General features: G+C 37.9%; 1 protein-coding gene across 8 annotated transcripts in view; it reads left to right on the plus strand.

Moving 5' to 3' along the window:
• Window positions 1-20,189, plus strand: part of NEBL (nebulette) — a 451,526-nt gene that overhangs the window by 308,816 nt on the left and 122,521 nt on the right. For 6 of the 8 annotated variants that reach the window (XM_066384597.1, XM_066384603.1, XM_066384601.1 and 3 more), the window contains exons 1-4: window positions 10,454-10,630; window positions 10,720-10,791; window positions 16,915-17,019; window positions 18,586-18,696. The exons of the other annotated variants lie outside the window; for them this stretch is intronic. In XM_066384597.1, coding sequence (XP_066240694.1) covers window positions 10,550-10,630; window positions 10,720-10,791; window positions 16,915-17,019; window positions 18,586-18,696 — 369 coding nt within the window. In that variant the 5' untranslated portion in view covers window positions 10,454-10,549. Of the gene's footprint in view, window positions 1-10,453; window positions 10,631-10,719; window positions 10,792-16,914; window positions 17,020-18,585; window positions 18,697-20,189 lie in introns of those variants that run through there. 8 annotated transcript variants of the gene reach the window in all.

Genomic DNA, 20,189 nt, shown 5'->3' on the forward strand with positions numbered 1-20,189 from the left:
CTCACCAGCTTGGACCCAAGGTTGCTGGCTCCAGCAAGGGGTTACTCGGTTTGCTGAAGGCCCACGGTCAAGGCACATATGAGAAAGCAATCAATGAACAACTAAGGTGTCGCAATGAAAAACTGATGATTGATGCTTCTCATCTCTCTCCGTTCCTGTCTGTCTGTCCCTATCTGTCCCTCTCTCTGACTCTCTGTCCCTGTAAATAAATAAATAAAATTAAATTTAAAAAAAGTCACTATCACCACACTAGTTTCAATGAATTATTGTTATATTCTAAATTTTTCTGTATTGAATATAATTAAAAGAATACTTTCCAGATCTTTTTGACACCAAGGCAGCTATGTAGAAAAGGCAGGCTGTATTTGGAAAATAGAAGAAATAGAAGAAAATTTGCCTCTTAAATTATTTTCCATTCCAGTTCCTTCATTTGTGTGTGCAATATCTTACATGCATCTTAACTGTTTTTAAGAGTACCACATACACAAACTTTATGGTCTCAGTATCCAGTGAACAGTAGAGAAAAAGCACTGCCCAAATAAAGATCAGGAGAGCTTCTCAAATTAGGTGCCTGCAGGTCATTATCATCTGCTCCTACCCTCACTACTAACTTCTGGGCAGTCATGTTTGTTTGTTTTTTCTCTTTTTGTATTTTTTTGAAGTTAGAAACAGGGAGGCAGTCAGACTCCTGCATGCGCCCGACCAGGATCCACCCGGCATGCCCACCAGGGAGCGATGCTGTGCCCATCTGAGGCATTGCTCTGTTGTAACCAGAGCCATTCTAGCACCTGAGGCAGAGGCCACAGAGCCATCCTCTGTGCCCGGGCCAACTTTGCTCCAATGGAGCCTTGGCTGCAGGAGGGGAAGAGAGAGACAGAGAGGAAGGAGAGGGGGAGGGGTGGAGAAGCAGATGGGCGCTTCTCCTGTGTGCCCTGGCCGGGAGTCGAACCCGGACTCCTGCACGCCAGGCCGACACTCTATCACTGTGCCAACCGGCCAGGGCCGGGCAGTCATGTTTTTGTCAATCATAATAACCAAATTGTCTACATAGATAAGGAGGACAGTTCCTTTCAATAAGCAGCTGTAATGACAAATCCTTTGAAGTTGGAAATCAAAACCAATGATAGAAAATAGTATCACTATCAGAAAGAACAGTGGTCAATGTTTTGCTCTTCCATGCTCTAGTAGGTTCAACACAGATTGAAGCTATCTATACAAACTTAGATTTGAATCTCTTATTGTAAGAACTTGGACAAATGATCACTCTAAGTCCCAGTGTGTAATGGATATTGTGAAGATTAAATACAATTTTCTGTGTAAAGCCTGTGACATAGTGCTTGGCATTTAGGGATCAACCTTTTGTGCCCTCTTGCAGTACCTGGTAGGGACCAGTAGAGGGGCTAAGAGTTGTTGAATGCCTTCTTTTTTTTTTTTTTTTTTTTTTATAATTCAGTGAGAGGAAGGGAGGCAGAAAGACAGACTACCTTATGGGCCCTGACAGGAATCCACCTGGAAAGCCCATTAAAGGGCGATGCTCTGCTCATCTGGGGTGTTGCTTTGTTGCTTAGCAACTGAGCTCTTGGCGCCTGAGGAGCCATCCTCAGCACCTGGGGCCAACTTGCTCCAATCGAACCATGGCTGTAGGAGAGGGGAGGAGAAAGGAGCAAGGGGGGAGAGTGGGAGAAGCAGGTGGGTGCTTCTCCTGTGTGCCCTGATCGGGAATCGAACCTGGGACATCCACACACCAGACCAATGCTCTACCACTGAGCCAACTGGCCAGGGCCTCCCTTTATTTTTATATAGTTTCATCTTTCACCAAAATTTTCAGCAGAGATTAGAAAAGGTATAACATGAATAAAATTTAAGACCTTGGATATCATTTTTTGTAGCTTTATTTTTAGATTAAAATCACTTCACTACATTTGGATATTATTTTAAAACTCTTGCAGTTAAAAATATATTTATTTTATTGGTTCCATCAAGGAAACCTGCTAAGTCATCTGTGGAACAGAAATATGAGATACATTTTCTACATTGCTGAAGAGGTTTTCTGTTGAGCATTTCAAAATTTAAGGTTTTTAATAGAAAAATCTCATTTCATTAAATACACTTAAGTTATTTAAATGATCCATCAGTCTCTTTATTAAAATCTCATAACTCACTATGACATTGCTTTACAGTGTGGTTTTAAAAGGATTTACCAAGCCAACTTGATGAACAAATTGCTGGTGTGTTTTAAATTGGATTATATGAGTTAAAAATGAGAGTAACAGTGGAGGATATTTCATTGTTTGGACTTTTTACTATTTAAATAGAGAAATTAAGAGTGGATGCCTACTACTCATATAATTATCTATTTATTAGGTAATTCAAGAGCAAATGTTTTTCCTGACAAGTGTTAAGACTTTAAATATGTCATTCTCATTAATGAAACAAGATAGCATTGTATATACACCTTTGGTGAAATTAATTAAAACACAATTTAAAGAGTTAATTTATAATTTATTGTAACAATTTAACCCTTAGTGAAATATATTCCTATAACAGAGGATTCTGATTAGATAGGTCTGGTAATGAAAACAGATTATAGTTTTTATTGCTTATTATTAGGATTCTGAAATTCCCATCTTAAGAAGTTTAATTTTAAATGTATTTTTTCACATTTAAGGTATATATTATCAAAATGAAAACTAGCTAATGTTACCCAGTCTGACAGCATATTGTACAGCGGAACTGTCCGCTATGCCAGCTGCTCTCCAATATGGTGTCTCTCAGTTGAGATGTGCTGGGAGTGTAGAATTAAAACACACTGGACTTCAAAGGCTTAGTATTAAAAAGAATATAAAAGATCATACTTTTATATTGATCACATGGTAAAAGGGTAATATTCTGGATACATTGAGCTAAATTATATTATTTAAATCAATTTAATGTTTCCTTTTTTTTTTTTTTTTTTCATTTTTCTGAAGCTGGAAACAGGGAGAGACAGTCAGACAGACTCCCGCATGCGCCCGACCGGGATCCACCCGGCACGCCCACCAGGGGCGGTGCTCTGCCCCCCAGGGGGCGATGCTCTGCCCATCCTGGGCGTCGCCATATTGCGACCAGAGCCACTCTAGCGCCTGAGGCAGAGGCCACAGAGCCATCCCCAGCGCCCGGGCCATCTTTGCTCCAATGGAGCCTCGGCTGCGGGAGGGGAAGAGAGAGACAGAGAGGAAAGCGCGGCGGAGGGGTGGAGAAGCAAATGGGCGCTTCTCCTATGTGCCCTGGCCGGGAATCGAACCCGGGTCCTCCGCACGCTAGGCCGACGCTCTACCGCTGAGCCAACCGGCCAGGGCTGTTTCCTTTTTTTTTAATGTGGCAACCAAAATGTTTAAAATCACTGATGTGGCTCACGTAATATTTCTACTGGGCATAGCTGCTTCAGAAAATGATTTCTGAAATAATTAAAACATCATAGATAGATATTGCCTGAGGGCTGTCATTTATGAATAAATTAAAAATATGCCAAGCATATTGAGATTATGAAGTAATTTTTTACATACACAATTGTGAAAATATGGTTGGAGAAAACCATCTATAGATACATTTAGGGTATAAAATAGGATAAAAAATTGACATCTACAAAATTATTTGACCATTGATAAAAATTATTTAAAACATGCTGCTACTTTCTTGAAAATACAGCTTTTATTAGTCCAACAAATGTTATTGTTGTCTAGGAAAATACACCTTTTTAACTAAATAAAGTAGTAAATATTGACTATCACATGTATATTCACTCCCTGAAACATACTGGAGACTTTAAGCTTAGTATAGTGCATGGCATAATGTAGATGCTCAGTAAGTATTTGATGAATGAATATATGATTGAAATAGGAGAGCTGAGTAGGGATGTTTGTTCTTATTTAAAGGATTATTTGAAGAGACTAAAATAGTTCCTAGTCCATAGAAGGCACATAAGCAATATTTGTGAAATTATTAAGTATAGACACACATACAAATTAAATAATAAAAATGATAGAATCCTCAGAAAGAAATTACTACCCATACATGTTAACTAGTTTTCACTATTCATCAATTATTTTAAAATCTTTATAGGTGTCTTAATGACACAATTACTTTAATTATGATCTTATTTTGAGATTTTCTTATATTTTAAGTTGCATATAAAAAAAACTTACTGGAGACTATTGAAATAATCATCAGGAATTAGTGCTTCAAAAGTTCAGAGCTTGTGAGCATCAGTTGTGAGGTTTCTCCTGGCTTAACCTATGATGAAATCATGATTTCAGGGTAGAAGAAATCCTAAATGAACTTAGGTATAGTAATTGGTCACTTAAGATGCAAGTAGAAATATTAATAATACCTATTTAGTAAAAAGTATAAAAAATAGGTACATTTCAATAATAAAATTGTAGTTGTATATTAATATGAAATTTAGAAATACATTTAATGAGTTCCATTTATTTCTGGACACGTAAAAGAAATGAATTTACCTGAATATTTTCTTCATTAGACTAATAAACCCAGGACTAATTTCTTCACTCTGAGTTTTCATAAAGTCTAGATACATGATGAATATTTCAATTGGCTAATGCTAAAATGAAGCAGTAAAATTAAATTCAAGGCATATGAAGGGGATAGAGTAGGTATAGAGCTATTCTTTCCATAGTTAACTGACCAGGAACTGTGTTTCTTGTAAAGGTTTCATGGTTCACAGCAGATTCATCAAGCTGTCTTTGAGAGCATCAGTTACTGATGCTTTGCTGCCCTTGTCTCTCTCCACTGTGTGCACTAGGGACACTGAACTTTGGGCGCCTCCAGCTCTTGTTTCTGGGTCTTTACCAGTGCTGTTTGGATGCTCTCGCTATATTCCGTCATCTTACCTAATTCTGGATTCAGTACCCTCTCTAGGAGAAGATAGGCTCATTCCTTAGGTTTGTTTTTTTTTAATCTTCTTGCTGTGAGTTCATATAACTCCTCAACTTCCTTTTTAGAAACATTACTATACTTTCTCCATAAAGAGCTGAATTGTCTAGTTTTGTGTATATTTATGTAAGTTATTGTTCTAAAGGCTTTTGCAAATATGCTCTAAAGCCCTAAAAACTTTTCCTTTTTTTCTTGACTATAAGGACTTTCTCATTATGTTCAAATTTCAACATATGATCCTCCCCAACCCCACCACACCAAACATGACAAAAACAGCTTTTCTTTAGAAATTACTAGGAAATTATTTACTTTCCTGTGTTTTTATAAAATTCATAAATTATGTAAGCAGGACATGTTCTGAATTAATTAGCAGAACATCTCTCTCTAAGGGTTAAGGGCTGCCAGCACTGATCAAGCTTGCTCTCGCTCTGGCTCCTGATACGGTGTTGACAGCCAAGCAAAGAGCTTCTTCAATAAATCCACTCTCATATTTAAGTTTTTCCAGATGTGAGAAGTAATTAAGTCTTTGCATTTACTGAAGCCTTGTATGTTTTTCAAGGGGGACCTGGCATCTGCGGTGAATTAACTGTTCGAGTGTGCGCGTGTGTGTGTGTGCTGTGTGAATGTACATATCCAGTAGCACATATATGGCACTTGCCAATAGTCAAATGAGGTCAGATCTGAAAACAGAACAAAACGAAAAGCTAATTTCAGTAAACACCAAGAATTGTTGCAGCCACATTTACAGTTGAGAGAATTGGGCTTTGTTAAAGAATGCCTTCTCCCTTTCTGTTTTTGTTGAATGTTAAAGGAAAAAAGAGAGGATAATTAAGTCATTTGGATCTATGAAATAATTTTTTTAAATGGTGAAATTATGATTCTGATAAAATGACAAGTTTAACTCATTAATTAATGAGGGCACCAGTAAGATGTTACAATGGGTTCAAAGGTGAATTTGAAGAACCACACACAAATAAGTAATAAGGAATGGTGAAATGAATTTACAAATAGATGTACAAAGGGTCTAGCAACAAGGCAATAATCAATTGCGTTCTCCAGGAAACAATGAATTTGTATTTGTGTGGATAAAGCATGATTAGCATTGTTATCAATTTTCAGCAATTTATGGAGTGGTAAATAGCTCAAAGACAGTGAAAGGCCAAATTAGCCATAAGGTAACACCAGATAAGATACCAGGTAATCTTTTCTAAATTCTTCTTCCTTTGTTTGTTTGTTTGTTTGTTTGCCAGTTTCAAAGTCTTTCACAATTTTTCCTGACATCTTACACAAAACTCCAGGAAGGGATATTTTGGGGATAGCCAAGCTGTTTGATCTTGCTGAATCATTTAATTCTGGTTATAGGCCACATAGAGGCTACTCAAACCAGGGCCTTTTTTTTTTTTTTTTTTTTTGTATTTTTCTGAAGCTGGAAACGGGGAGAGGCAGTCAGACAGACTCCCGCATGCGCCAGACCGGGATCCACCCGGCACGCCCACCAGGGGGCGATGCTCTGCCCCTCCGGGGCGTTGCTCTGTTGCGACCAGAGCCACTCTAGCACCTGGGGCAGAGGCCAAGGAGCCATCCCCAGCGCCCGGGCCATCTTTGCTCCAATGGAGCCTTGGCTGCGGGAGGGGAAGAGAGAGACAGAGAGGAAGGAGAGGGGGAGGGGTGGAGAAGCAGATGGGCGCTTCTCCTGTGTGCCCTGGCTGGGAATCGAACCTGGGACTTCTGCATGCCAGGCCGACGCTCTACCACTGAGCCAACCGGCCAGGGCCCAGGGCCTTCTTATTCTTAGTGTGAAGAATTATGGAAGTGATTGTGATATTAGCTTTATTGTTACTAAAACTGAATTAATATCTCAAGTAAGAACAAATTAAGCCAGTCTTTTAGTTTACTTAGTGTGTTACTGTAGACTCTGAATAAGAATAATTTCTTTTCTATCAGTATATTTGGGAGAGTACATATTTTTAATTTTGGAATTCCAGCTACACCCAAATTGAAAATTCTTGTATCAAACGTTGTTTGGATTTTCTTGTTCACTTACTCCTTCAATCTAGTCTAGATATGTGGTTCTCATTTTGAGTTGGATCTGTGTTTGTGAAAACAAGAATAGGAACACAGAAAAACACTCTATTAATCTTATTTTAATGGCATAACTGGTAAGGATGACAATTATTCAGGTTGCTTTCTATTCGTTTGATTTCCAATTAACAAACCAATGAAATAGCCATTGAAAAGGAGAAGATAGGCTTAATAAATATAAATTGTCAAAATAGATGGAACTAATATTAAGCAGAACTATTTTTTTAAGAGAGAGAGATAAAGGGACAGACATACAGGAAGGGAGAGTGATAAATGAGAAGCATCAACTCATAGTTGTGGTACCTTTGTTCATTAATTGCTTTCTCATTTGTATCTTGGTGGGGGGTGGCAAGCCAGTGATCTCTTGCTCAAGCCAGGGACCTTGGGCTTCAAGCCAGTGACCTTTGGACTGAAGCCAGTGACCATAGGGTCATGTCTATGATCCCATGCTTAAGCCAGAGATCCCATGCTCAAACTGGTAACCGCGGGATTTCAGACCTGGGTCTTCAGCATCCCATGTTGATGCTCTATCCACTATACAAGCTCCTGGTCAGGCTTTTTTTTTTCCAGTAGAACCCTTTTATAAAGAAGGCAAATTGCCCTAGAGAGCTTACATTTCTTATTTTAAGAAATGATTACTCCCCATCAATTATTGATAAAGTTCTCTTTTAGACAGATGCTAAATGATGAGGAAATACATGAAGCAAAAGTAAAATAACTAGGAATTCAACGGAGAATCTTCTGGCCTTTAAAAACCTATTGATGGTTATAGGATTTTACCCTTTCAATGAAAAGATCCCTTCACATCAAGTGCTTTTCCTGAAATTGTGTACCTTTACTGGAGAGTTGAAAACTCTTGTATTTGTAAGGATTTTTACTATTTTAATGTGCATTTTCCTATGTTTTGTGAATTCCATTTTTCTTGTTTTAACTACAGAAAATTAGGGGCAGAGAGCAATGAAATAATTTGCCCTTGAGCATGTGAGACAGCAGGTCCTGGAAGTAAGGCACCTGGCTGTGGGCAACATGATCCTGTCTTGGTCTCATTCTGAATCAGGTTGTGGATAAGAGTACTAACACCAAAACTAGATAACATAAAATGAAATGCTCAATAAGTAAAAACGGGACTAGCAACTATATAGAAATTTTCTTTTGGGGCTCCCCAAGGTGAACCTATATATTAAAACGCAATATTTAACTTTATAGTTTTTTTAAGAGGATGATAAGGAATATTGAAATATGCTAGCTATCCATGAGTAACACTTTTTCCTTATTCCCCAAGTCACATTTTAGAGCTATTGACAAGAGTGCTTCACTGTGATAAAGTATGGGGCCTTAAAATGTTTTAGAGAAAACTTCACATGAATTTTGTATTATACCTATAGGTGAAAGGAAAAATGCATTCAATCAAAAGTCATAATGTGTCTAATTTGCCAAGCAATCCATTAAGGAGTTCCTGCAGAAAGTCTTGAATGATGGGTTTTTTATTTCCTACTTTATCTTAGCACTAAGTATGTTTTACCCACCACTCTAACACCAAGCACAGTGCCTAGTATAACAACACTAATGTGAATGCATGAGCATAGGGTCTAGTTAAATTCTTGTCCTAGTGCTCTATTAAATAATTTTGTGAATATGACAAATAATTTCTCTCAACCATAATTTTCTCTGTAAAAGAGAGGGCTTAGTAGGAATGATTTTTTAAGGATCCACGTGATCTTAAAATTTTGATTCTAAAATCTCAGATGGAAAATGTATGTTCACATGGTATGTGGCATTTAGTTTTTCTTTCAAAATGTTTGTGTGCAATCTAAACAGATTATTTTCTTCCATCACAGTGAAGAGTCAAGAAGAACTTATAACATGATGGGAAATGAGAAAAAGCAGCTGTTCAAGTCTGATAAAGGTAATTTACCATAGAGAATAGATGTCACCATGAGCAACACGAGTATTGTTACCTCAGACACTAGCCAAGTGGCAGCTGTGGCAAGTTTTCTCCCTACACTTCTAGAAGTTTGCAAGAAAAGCTTATAGAGAATGATCTTCCCCATTTCCAAATAAAGATAAAGGAATAGATCTTCCATAGAGCAGTCTTTTGGCAGAGGACTTGAGGAAATCAGTCAGAACCTGCACAGTCTTCTCTTTTATGGAACAACTCTAATATAAGGAGAATTTTCCTTGTAGAATGCCTTATAGTGGCATGACAGGGCTATAAAGCTTAAGTTTTCCAAATTCAGTACCCTTGGGACATTTCTCTTTGGCATTTTGTTGATAAGCAGGATATGTGATGCCATTAAGCTGGCCTGTTTTTTTGTGAAAAGACCAATGACTCTTCTAGAATACATTTTTTTTTCAGAATAAAATAGTGTTTCCCTAAGTAATATTTCACAGAAGAATATTAGTTTTCTGGAGTATCAGATATCATTAAGATATAGGTAGGTAAGTAAGTTAGATCAGATTTGATGGGTAGGATTTCATGTTTGGGAAATGCTGGGATAAGTCAACTTAAATACTTTTCTTGGCTGTGCATCTTCTCAGAGCTTCTATCATGTCACTATGCTGTGTGGCTCTCTAATGGCAGTGGTATAGATTAGTATACAGGCTTCCCCAAATATGTTTGTTTAAGGAACCCCCTTTTCCCCTTCAGAATATTCTGTGGGACTTAGCCTCATGGAATACAATTTGAGAAATTATCTATACATGATGACTGTGTAGAATTTTCTTTTGACAGAATTTTTAGTTTAGTTAAGACCAAAGCAATTAAAACAAAATTAAAACTAGATATAATATCAAGAAAAAAACTTAATTATACTTGGCTATTTAGAATGGTGTATTATTTTGAATAGAGTTGTATTTTATATAATTAGTTTAATTATTCACCATAAAGTATTTTTTATGTCCAATACTTATCTGCTCTGGATGTATAAATATTAATTGACCCTAAATCTTAGTAAGTATTTTTAAGAATGTGAGAAGTATGTTTATAAATGATAAAATATTTAACTTAGGTTAATGAAATAAGTTTGAATAATTCTGATTTACTATACCAAATCAGAGATATGTCTGACATTCTAGCTAAAGCTTTATTTAGAAGGAGTTGAGGAATTTTTTGAGATAACAGGCTTTTGACAGTGCTATCTTGAGTGTTATAGCTGGGTGGTTTTCCCAGAATCTTGAAGTCCTTTTCAAACTCTTTTATGAATGAATTGAATTAGTGTAATATAAAGAGTGTCTTTTGAATTTCTTAACCAGTTAAAAGAATGCTGACTTTAACAGTTCATAAAACGGAATCTTGCTCATTAAAATGTTATTTCTCCTTGGGAGGCTAGCCCTGGTAGTGTCCAGGATCCTGTTCCACCACTTAAACACAGTTGTGATAAGGAGACTGAAGTGGGAGCTAAATTGGTAGGAGGCCTGAGCAAGGTCATTTCTGCCAGAACACCAGAGATGCTAAGATCTCAAGGGTGCTAGAGTACACAGATAGATTAGTGAATTAAAAAGAATATTTATTTACACACACATACAGAGAGTAAAAATGAGGGTCCCTGAATTTGAGGATGTAAAAGATGAAACTGAAGAGGAGAAAACAGAGGACGAAGAAAATGAAGGAGACAGGGTGAGTGGGTGAGCACCTGCTGAAGACGGTATTTGTTCCTGTGAATTGATAATTAGAAATATGTCTTCTTTCCCTTCTTTTCTGGACAGGTATTCTTTAAGCCTGTTATTGAAGACTTGAATATGGAATTGGCCAGGAAATGCTCCAGACTCATTAGTGATGTAAGTGGTTTAAGTAGTTTTTGTCTCATTTTGCACTGTGTCTCATAGAATGTTATGTTATTGGAATCATAGAGCTAGAAAGAAAACACTGAAGCCATCTATTCATACACGCTTATTTTCCAGATTATGGAACTGAGTCTAGAAATTTTCAGTGATTTCCCCAGGCCATACAGAGGATTTCTGTGGGAGCAGGTCTTTGTGTTCTTACTCTAGAATCTTGTCCCTTAGGGATTTCATTATCATCCTGTCATGGAATTATAAAACACTGAATTCAGAGCATATTCCTGTGAGATTCCAAAGCCTCTTTTATAATTTATATATTGAATTTTAGAGAGAGTGGAAGAGGAAGAGAGAGAGACAGAAACATTGATCTGTTCCAGTATGTGCCCTGACTAGGAATCGAACCATCAACCTCTGCATATTGGGATGATGCTCTAACCAACTGAGCTGTCTGGCTAGGGCATGGGCCTAAAGCCTTTTACAAATTGCATAATGATTTAAAATATTTTGGGAGGATCTCTACTTAAATAAATGATTAAAAAAACATTTTGGGGGCCTTTTGAGGAATCTGAGGAATGCAGTCATTTTTTCAAACTAGAAAAATGAGTCTAGTACCTTTGTGCCCCTAACATTGATTTCCAGTCTAGAATTTATGGACACTTGAACTGCATATTAAGAACCCTGATGCATATTAAGAACTAGATGATGATTATGATAGTAATGAGGAGAAGCATTTTTGTTGTGACTTTTTTTATTAACTGGGATTGGTTAATATTATATTTCAAGGGAATCCTAGGATTGTAGAATTAACTCTATTTATATATTTTTACAGTAAATAAGTAAAATTCTAGAAGCACAAGGAAAAGTATTGCTCATCTCACTAGGGATGAGCATTTAGATCAGCGGTTCTCAACCTGTGGGTCGCGACCCTGGCGGGGGTCGAATGACCAAAACACAGGGGTCATGACCCACAGGTTGGAACCGCTGATTTAGATGATTAAAAGAGTTATCAGAGATTGGCCTTGTGAAAAACATTTGTCAGGGAGAGCTAAAGGGTGGTGGGAGTCATACCCCTTCCTGTATACTTGACATGCTCTGGAATGAAATTTTGAATTAAGTATTTCTTTGTGCTACCAGTTAATAGTCATAAGCTACTGTATGAAAAAATTTGTTGTAAACTATAACACTGAAATAACTATAATATTATTAATAGTTAAGATTTATTGAGTAGTATGTGCTAGGCATTAAAGCTTATGAGGTAGGATCTATTTTTTTCCATTTAGAAGTGAGGCAGCAAAGGCTCAGAGAGGCTTAGCAGTTCTCCTGGGTCACACAGTTAAGCCATGGGAAATAGGACTTAAGCATAAAACATTCTCTCTTACTTGCACTGCTGTGTTGTCTCTCACTGTAGAGTTCCATGCAGTTTATCTTACCTTATTATTAATCTTTATTCTAATATTAGTAATAGTAACACTATCAACATTTTTATATGGAGCAGATAAACTTAAAGTTGAAGTTATCTCTGTTATGTTGTCTGTGTGACTAAATGGTTGCATAAAATGTATGTTAGACGTTGCATCCATCATGGAGCTAGAACAGATATACAGTTGGCTAAGTTGCCACACTAAGCAGACGAAATTCCAGTCAAGTCTTCTGTGATGCCTCTGACAGTGCCCATCTGTTAGTACCCACATGTAAGTGCGTCTGTCCTTTCTCTGGTCTCAAACTTCAATTTAAAGACAAAACTTCAAGTCCCTTTGTTTTGTTTTCTGATTCATAATATCCCAAAGGAGCATCCATGTGTTTACTGAGCCTTTTTGTTTGTCTGAAGGCAGACTGTCTGCAGCCTATGCCTTCAAGGGACTTTGGGGTACGGTTTGTCCCAGCAGTGAGGTCCTACATCCTGAAGCCTGGAGAAGCAGCCTCCCATTCTCCCATTCTGTCGATCAAATCACACAGCTAGTGAGCCACAGACTTGGGATTAGAAACAAGGTTTGTCTGACTCCCAGGCCTTGGCTACCATCGTATCCTTCCTCTCTTGCTGTGTGCCTGGGAGTCCACATGTGGTAGTGTGCTCAGTGTTATTGGGGTCACGAGCCTCAGTTCAGAGGGTGTGCAACCCAAGACACTCTTGCCCAAGGCCTACTGACTAGTCAGAGGTGGGGAAAAAATTCAGACTTAAGTTTGGCTAAGTCCAGCACCTTTCTTTGTCCTTCATTGTCATCCTAGTGTCCCTCTTCTGGCTCTCCTGTGTCTTTCCTGGGTCGTGGTGACGAGACCTGTGCACAGCAGTCCAAATCTGTAGAACCTGTGATTATGGGGGAGAGGAGATGATGTTTCCTTTTCTCCATCCACCCTTTGTGATCATATTTTGTTTCTTGGACTTGGGGCTGCAAAGAGCTATTAGCTCAACCTCTGTAGGACATCATTCTCAGCCCTTCTCAGTCCTAATTTCTGCCTTACAGGTGCTTGCTTAGGGCTCAGCTCTTTGCACAGCAGTGTGAATGATTTTCACCTTGCTAGAGAGGAATGTCACCTGTAGTCGCCTGCCCTCTGGCATGACTCTCCCCAGTTTAGCTCCTCTAGTTTGACATTTTACTCTCCCTGGAGCTCAGGGTCACCAGCAGACCTGCAGACTTTGCTATATCACAACCTTGTCAGATACTTTATTAAAATGTTAAGTGAGATCCTTCTAGAGAGAAGTCCTGGAAGGCCTACACTGTTGAGAATTCTCCATTTTTTCAGATCAGGTGGCTTTACTTTGGGGACCAGAAGGAGGCATTTTGGAAGTTTTCTGTGCCCCAACTAGTTTCCACTTTGCACTTGCCCTGACCCTGCACAGCTCACTTCCCGACCTGGAAGGCAACACTGGTCCTCTGAGGCTGCCTCTTTTATTTTTCTGTTAACCAAGTCATGCTTTTTATTCCCCCCAGATAACCTCCTCCAGTATTTCATCCTGTTAGTCAGCTATCTACTCAATCCCTTGAATAAATCAAACCTCCTGAGTACATTCAGAAGTCAGAATCAGGGAGCTAGTGGCCTTTTGTCAGGTGGTCATGAAAACATTAAGTTAAAGGTGACTTTTGTACATTTCTTGTAAATTAGGCCTAAAGTCTCTGCAGAGCAAGTTTAGCCATGTCTACATGAAACCCCTGACTCAGTGGTTTGCTTCAAACTGTTTTAGGGTGTTCATGTACAGTACAGCAGAAAGAATACTTTCCCGGCAAATGAACACTGTATGTTGTGGGTAAAGCCTTCCAATGCTGAAAACATTAGACTTGTGGTTACGCCTCCAGAGAAGGCCCTGGCTGTGCTGGAGAACCTGGGAGAGCCGTCCCAGTTAACAAGTAGGGAGAGAGCCCTGGTTCTTTCTTCTGGGGTTTACTGTATTTAGCAATATGGCTCCACCTGTGAAAAGCCTTTCTAGGTACTTTTGGTTAAGAATGCTTGTAAAAGGAAATACCCTCACACATTTCTACATCTGTCATCTGCTTTCAGCCATTAGTGAAAGAAACTAGGTGAGGAAGAAGCACCACTGATCTAACATAACTCTCACTGTAGTTGAGGCAGGGTAGGATTAACAGGTGAGGTTAAAGCAGAAAGTAAGCAGTTTGGCCACTTAATGATCATTAATTATCAACTTTGCCCTTCTTTTTCTAAATCAGAACATACTTGTGTGGTGTATTGGTTATGAGTACAGAGGGCTACAAGTAACTGGGAAACACTGGCACAGAGGTTAATCAAATAGGTATTGTTTTTTAACATGGGAAGCCTGGAGGTAAGGGGTCCAGTCTTGGCATATTAGATGCTATTAGTTTCTCAGATTCCTTTTCTTCTGCTCTGTCAAAATAAGTACATTGGCTATTGCCTGTGACTGGGGAAGGTAAAAGGTGGAAGGACAAAGTGTCAAAAGGCTATATTAGTAAGTCTCTCCCTTTATGCCAGAAATCCCAGAACACTGCTGAGAAGATCCATAAATGTCTCATGGCCAGCACTGGGCACCTGGCCTTCCCAGGCCAGTCCCTGGCCACGGGGAGTGAGAAAACCCTTCCTGGTTTAGAGCAATCTGTCCTCTGGGGCTGGGGGAGGGGTCCAGCTATTCTCATAAGTACATTTGGGTTCTGTTATTAAGAAGGACAGGGGTTGGATAGGCAATCCACCTAAGGGACAGAGCCATGGCTGCCCTTGGAATATCTATATATACATGGTTGTATTAGATGGTTGTATTGACAGGAAATGGCTGTCTACCCAGTGATTTTTATATTATGAAGATTTTGTATCAGTCCTTGGTGCAGCTTCCTTTCTTCTGTCTTCTCCTGGTATAGGAAGGCTACTAACCTGTGACTTTTTTTGCACAACATTTTAAGATAATATGCTATTTCCATTCATATTCACTAGAAATCAGAAGTGTGTGTGTGTGTGTGTGTGTGTGTGTGTGTGTGTGTGTGTGTATCTTTTAAATAAAGACCAAAGAAAGGAATGGAGACCACACTTAAGACTGAACTATTTTCTTGCATAGCAAGGGAAGTAAGTACTTGACTCTTATCCCTGGTCCCTTCCTGAACATTCTGCTCAGGTCAGAGCTTATCTGGAGGCCTGTAGCAGGGCACATACCACTGCCCTGAAGCATGTGAATGAGAGAGGGAAAAGATGGTGGCGAGAGATAAAAATAATGAGGCCGACTTAAGCCTAATGATAGGTTATTTTCTCTCACACTTATATAATGGGGATACTTCCTTCCTCCTTGTGATCAAAATAGCCTACTATTTATCATACTGCCTTTAACAGGTTAATTACTAGTGACTGAGTTGGGTGATTTGCAGAGGCCTAAAATTATGGCTAATCTCTGAGAAGAAAATAAAGTATGCTCAGATAAGATAAATATGTTCTAATGTTGAGTTCATGAAAAAAGCAAACGTTTAATATGGTACGCATGTCATATCTAAGAGTCACAGCAGTGAAATATGGTATCTTGAAATGTTCATGTGATGGTATCTGATTAGAGTCAAATAATGCCCTTCAAATTAGGGTTGCATATAGTAAAATCCCTGTGGAATGTTTGTGCATAATGTCAATATTTGTTATGTTTTAAGAACTAGATAGTATATAGAATTAAACTTTACTTTTAGTTACAATTAGGGAGGCTGTGGGGCCTTTTTTTCAGCCTGAGTATTTAGTTGTGGGTAGATAAAGTTGACTTTATTACAGGGTGATATAACTTTTAGCAAATACCTTAATCCTCTGAGCTGGTCCTCAACTTTGCCTCCCAAGTTTTCGGATTGGGCTGCAATGAGTGTACATTTTAGGTTCTGCTCCATAGTTCCTTACTTCTTTTTTGGCTCATGTCCATGCTAGGTCTTTCCCCAGAAAACAATTCTGGCTTCTCCCCAAGAGGAAAGGACAGACTCATTTTACTAGTATGTTCAAGAGGAGAAATGAGCATGCTCAGTAAAGCCTCTCTGGTCGTTTTCTTGCTCATCTGCTTACTTATAGCAAGGGGCCGTTCTGGAGTAATCTCAACCATGTGGCAAGTTTTCTGGGCAGATTTTATTCTTGTTGGGGGAGGGGAGGAGGATTGGAGGCCTATGTGCTCACAGATTGGTTACATTTTATTTGAGCGGAATTTATTATTAACAGGAAGCCCATGGTGGCCACAATTTAAGATCTTTCCTCTAATCCAGAAGGTCTAAGTAATGATGCTAATATAATAGTAATCTTCATCTGTTTAATTTCTGCCTCTGCTTCTTAAATGGTTACATCTGTTCTGATGGCTACTTGTTTTCAAGCTAGAGGAAGGTGGTATATTTATGTTTGACCACAGGCTTAACTGTTAAGGCCAGAGGCTTAAAAATAACAAACTGGACAAGAGGACTGATAACCACTGTGGTTCCAACACCCATGATCCTCGACAATAACTGGACCCTCGTATCTCTGAAGGAGGGGCTCTTTAGTATCCCTTCTCACTCTTGCAGTTCTGGGCTGGGTACCAGAGTATTTGATTTGGCTTATTTTGAGCATCATTCCACATTTGAGTATTAACGTCAGAAAACGGACTTTCTCAATGATGAATCATTAAAACTGTTTTTCTCCTTTTTCTTCTTATGAAATTATCCTCTATTTTAGATCTGTTATAAAGAAGAGTATAAAAAGTCTAAGGACAAGTGTACGTTTGTGACTGACACTCCTATGCTGAAGCATGTAAAAAATATTGGTGCCGTTATTTCTGAGGTAAGGTGTCAAATACTGCAAAATGGCTCACATTTTCTTTTTGTATTTATATAGATAAAAGTCTGTGCGTTAAAGCTAAAGAATAATATTTTCTGAAGCACCATTGAATTTTGGTAATACTTATATAACTTTGTAATTCTATGCACTATTAAATAACTTGTGTAAATTGACATGATACTGTTTATATAGATGATACATTTTATTATGTATGTCTGCATTTTGACTCCAAACCTTTCTTATTTATATAGAATTATGCTTGAAAAAGGATATTTTTATTCAATAAGTAAAAGGTACTGTCAAAATAGTCTTAGAAGTTTCATATTTATTTCCTAACAGATTAATTAGTTATAAATTATTGAATATAATTTTGAAAATAAGTAAAATTTACCAACTGATTCCATAAAATCTGGTACTTTTGGTTAAGTAATTTTAAATCCATTAAATTATTTTTTAGTAAGATTGGCTCAATGGAAATACCAGTTATGAAACCACAGAGTGAAAACTGCACTACATTCATTTTCCAGCTGAAAAATCAGATAGTCTCCTTCTGAGAGCATTTAGGACTCCAGTGTGTTGCACTGAAAAGAACAAGCTTAACAGTGATTTTTTTGTGAAGCATTTCTGTGGTCCATGAATGAATCACTTAAGAGAAAGAAACTTGACAACAGAAGGAATAAAATGGCTGAACTCTAGTGTTTTATATGTTGGAAAAAGATCAACATGATATACTCATGGAAACTGTGTGAGGAAAATTGGTAAATTTTTTAAATTAAATACCCAAATCCAGAGTTGTTGGAATACAAGGTTTAAAACAGAGTACATGCCCAATAATTCAATGCATTTAGTTTTGAGTGGGAGCCATATCAGGGACTTGCCGACAGATATAGAAAAATGTGATTTTGTTTATTTGTGTTAGCTGTGATATTCTTGTGCAGAAAAATTCTTGATGTTCTTAATTATTAATTAATTCACTTTCCTGAAGGAGTTAACTATAGAGAAAAACATGGAAGGGGCTATCTGTTGTATTACTTTGAACCTAATCGCCCCAAGAGGAAATGGTGAATGAGTGATTCTCTTTAAAAGTAATGATTGAGATCACTTAGGAATAGCACAGACTGGGAGGTGTGAAGGCACAGAACAGTACCTCAGCCACCATGGGAGGAGGAGGGTGAGAAGACTTGAATCAAGGGGCTCTGTCCTTTGCATTCAGGTCCTGGAGAGCATGTTCTAACAGCTTATATTTTCTGAAGCAATTCAAATGTCTCATTGCTTTCAGAATTTTCTTTGCCTATCAAACACATGAACTGTTAATGCACACAGTAGATTTGCTTTTAGAAATGCACGTGGGTTTAAGTAGAAAAATAGTCATTTCTTTCTTGCATGTCTCGTTTAAAGCTTTCTTCATATAAACTGTATTTATCTTTCTTCAAGTCCAGTTACAAAAATTAAAATGCTTTTCAGATTTTAAAATTAACTCTGTTTCTGAAGAAAGCTTCTTTTTATTCTCTTTCAGTAGTCACAGTAAAGAAGAAGAATGTTTATTTTTTTTCTTTTCTCCCCCCTTAGGCAAAGTACAAAGGCAGCATTAAGGCGGACCTTTCAAATTCCCTTTACAAGCAGATGCCAGCCACCATTGATAGCGTCTTTGCCAGAGAGGTCACGCAGCTTCGGAGTGAGGTGTGGTTCTCCTAGATTGTTCCATAACTGTGTATATAAAACATATTATCTAGTGTAAATTATTCAGCATTTTGAAAAGTTGTTTATCTTGCCTACTACAGTACTAAGTGAAACATGAAAGTTTTATTGTGTATTCATTTAGAATACCTCAGACCACCGAAAAAGCCGTCATCAGGGGCAAGTGGCTGTTTTGGTGATGCCAAGTTGCAGACAAGCTTAAGAACTGTCATCATATAAACTCATTTTGAATCCATAGGAGTTAAGGATCAATTTTCCCTTTATACTTCATCAACACATAAGAAATACTTAATGCATTTAATTTGTTGTATTTCTTAAAACAGAATTTAAAACTAGAATATTTTACCTTCTTTCTCATGCATCTTATTGTTTTTATTTGTTTATTTATTATTTAGAAAATTAAATTTAACGGGGTGACATTGATCAATAAGAGTACATAGGTTTCAAGTGAACATATCTATAGCATTTAAACTATTGATTGCATTGTGTGCCCGTCACCCAAAGTCAAATCATACTTGTCCCTCTCTACTCCCCCACCACCCTCATCTTATTGTTTTATTTTCTTCATAGCATAATCTGATTTTTTTTTACTTTATTAATCTGTTCATTGTTTCCTTAAACAACATGAGAGCAGGAACTTCATCTGTCCTGTTCCCTGCTCTACCTCTGTGCTTAGAGCAGTTCCAGGCACACAGGAAATGTTCAGCAAATACTGGTATGATGGACTTTTATTCAATTTGCTGATTTCCTTTCCAAGGAAATATTTATTTATTTATTTTTTATTTTTTCCCCTCCCCTAGCCCCAACCCTTCTCTCCCCCCCCCCAACCACCACACTCTTGTCCATGTCCCTGAGTCTCATTTTTATGTCCCATCTATGTATGGAATCATATAGTTCTTAGTTTTTTCTGGTTTACTTATTTCTCTCAGTATAATGTTATCAAGGTCCATCCATGTTGTTGTAAATGATCCAATGTCATCATTTCTTATGGCTGAGTAATATTCCATAGTATATATGTACCACATCTTCTTTATCCAGTCATCTATTGAAGGGTTTTTTCCTTTCCAAGGAGATATTTTGTTTTTATATAATTTATATTCTTTATGCTACATTTTAGGTTAAAAATAATATTAAACACATAGAACTGCTTTTCTATGCATTTCACAAATATTTATATTATTTAATCCTCACAAACACTCTATAAGATATCCCCATTTTGGAGATGTGGCAGTTGAGGCACAGAGAGATTAAGTAACTTGCCCTCAGTCACACAGTCGCTTAATGGCTGAGCCGGCACTTGAACATGGGCTTTCTGCCTCCAGAGTCTGGTTTCTTTCTTTTTATTTTTTTTGACAGAGACCAAGAGAGAGACAGAGAGAGGGACAGACAGGGACAGACAGACAGGAAGAGAGAGAGATGCGGCACCTTAGTTGTTCATTGGTTGCTCTCTCATATGTGCCTTTACCGGGGGACTA

The sequence above is a fragment of the Saccopteryx leptura genome, chromosome 5 (genome assembly GCF_036850995.1).
Source record: "Saccopteryx leptura isolate mSacLep1 chromosome 5, mSacLep1_pri_phased_curated, whole genome shotgun sequence".
NCBI lineage: Eukaryota > Metazoa > Chordata > Mammalia > Chiroptera > Emballonuridae > Saccopteryx > Saccopteryx leptura.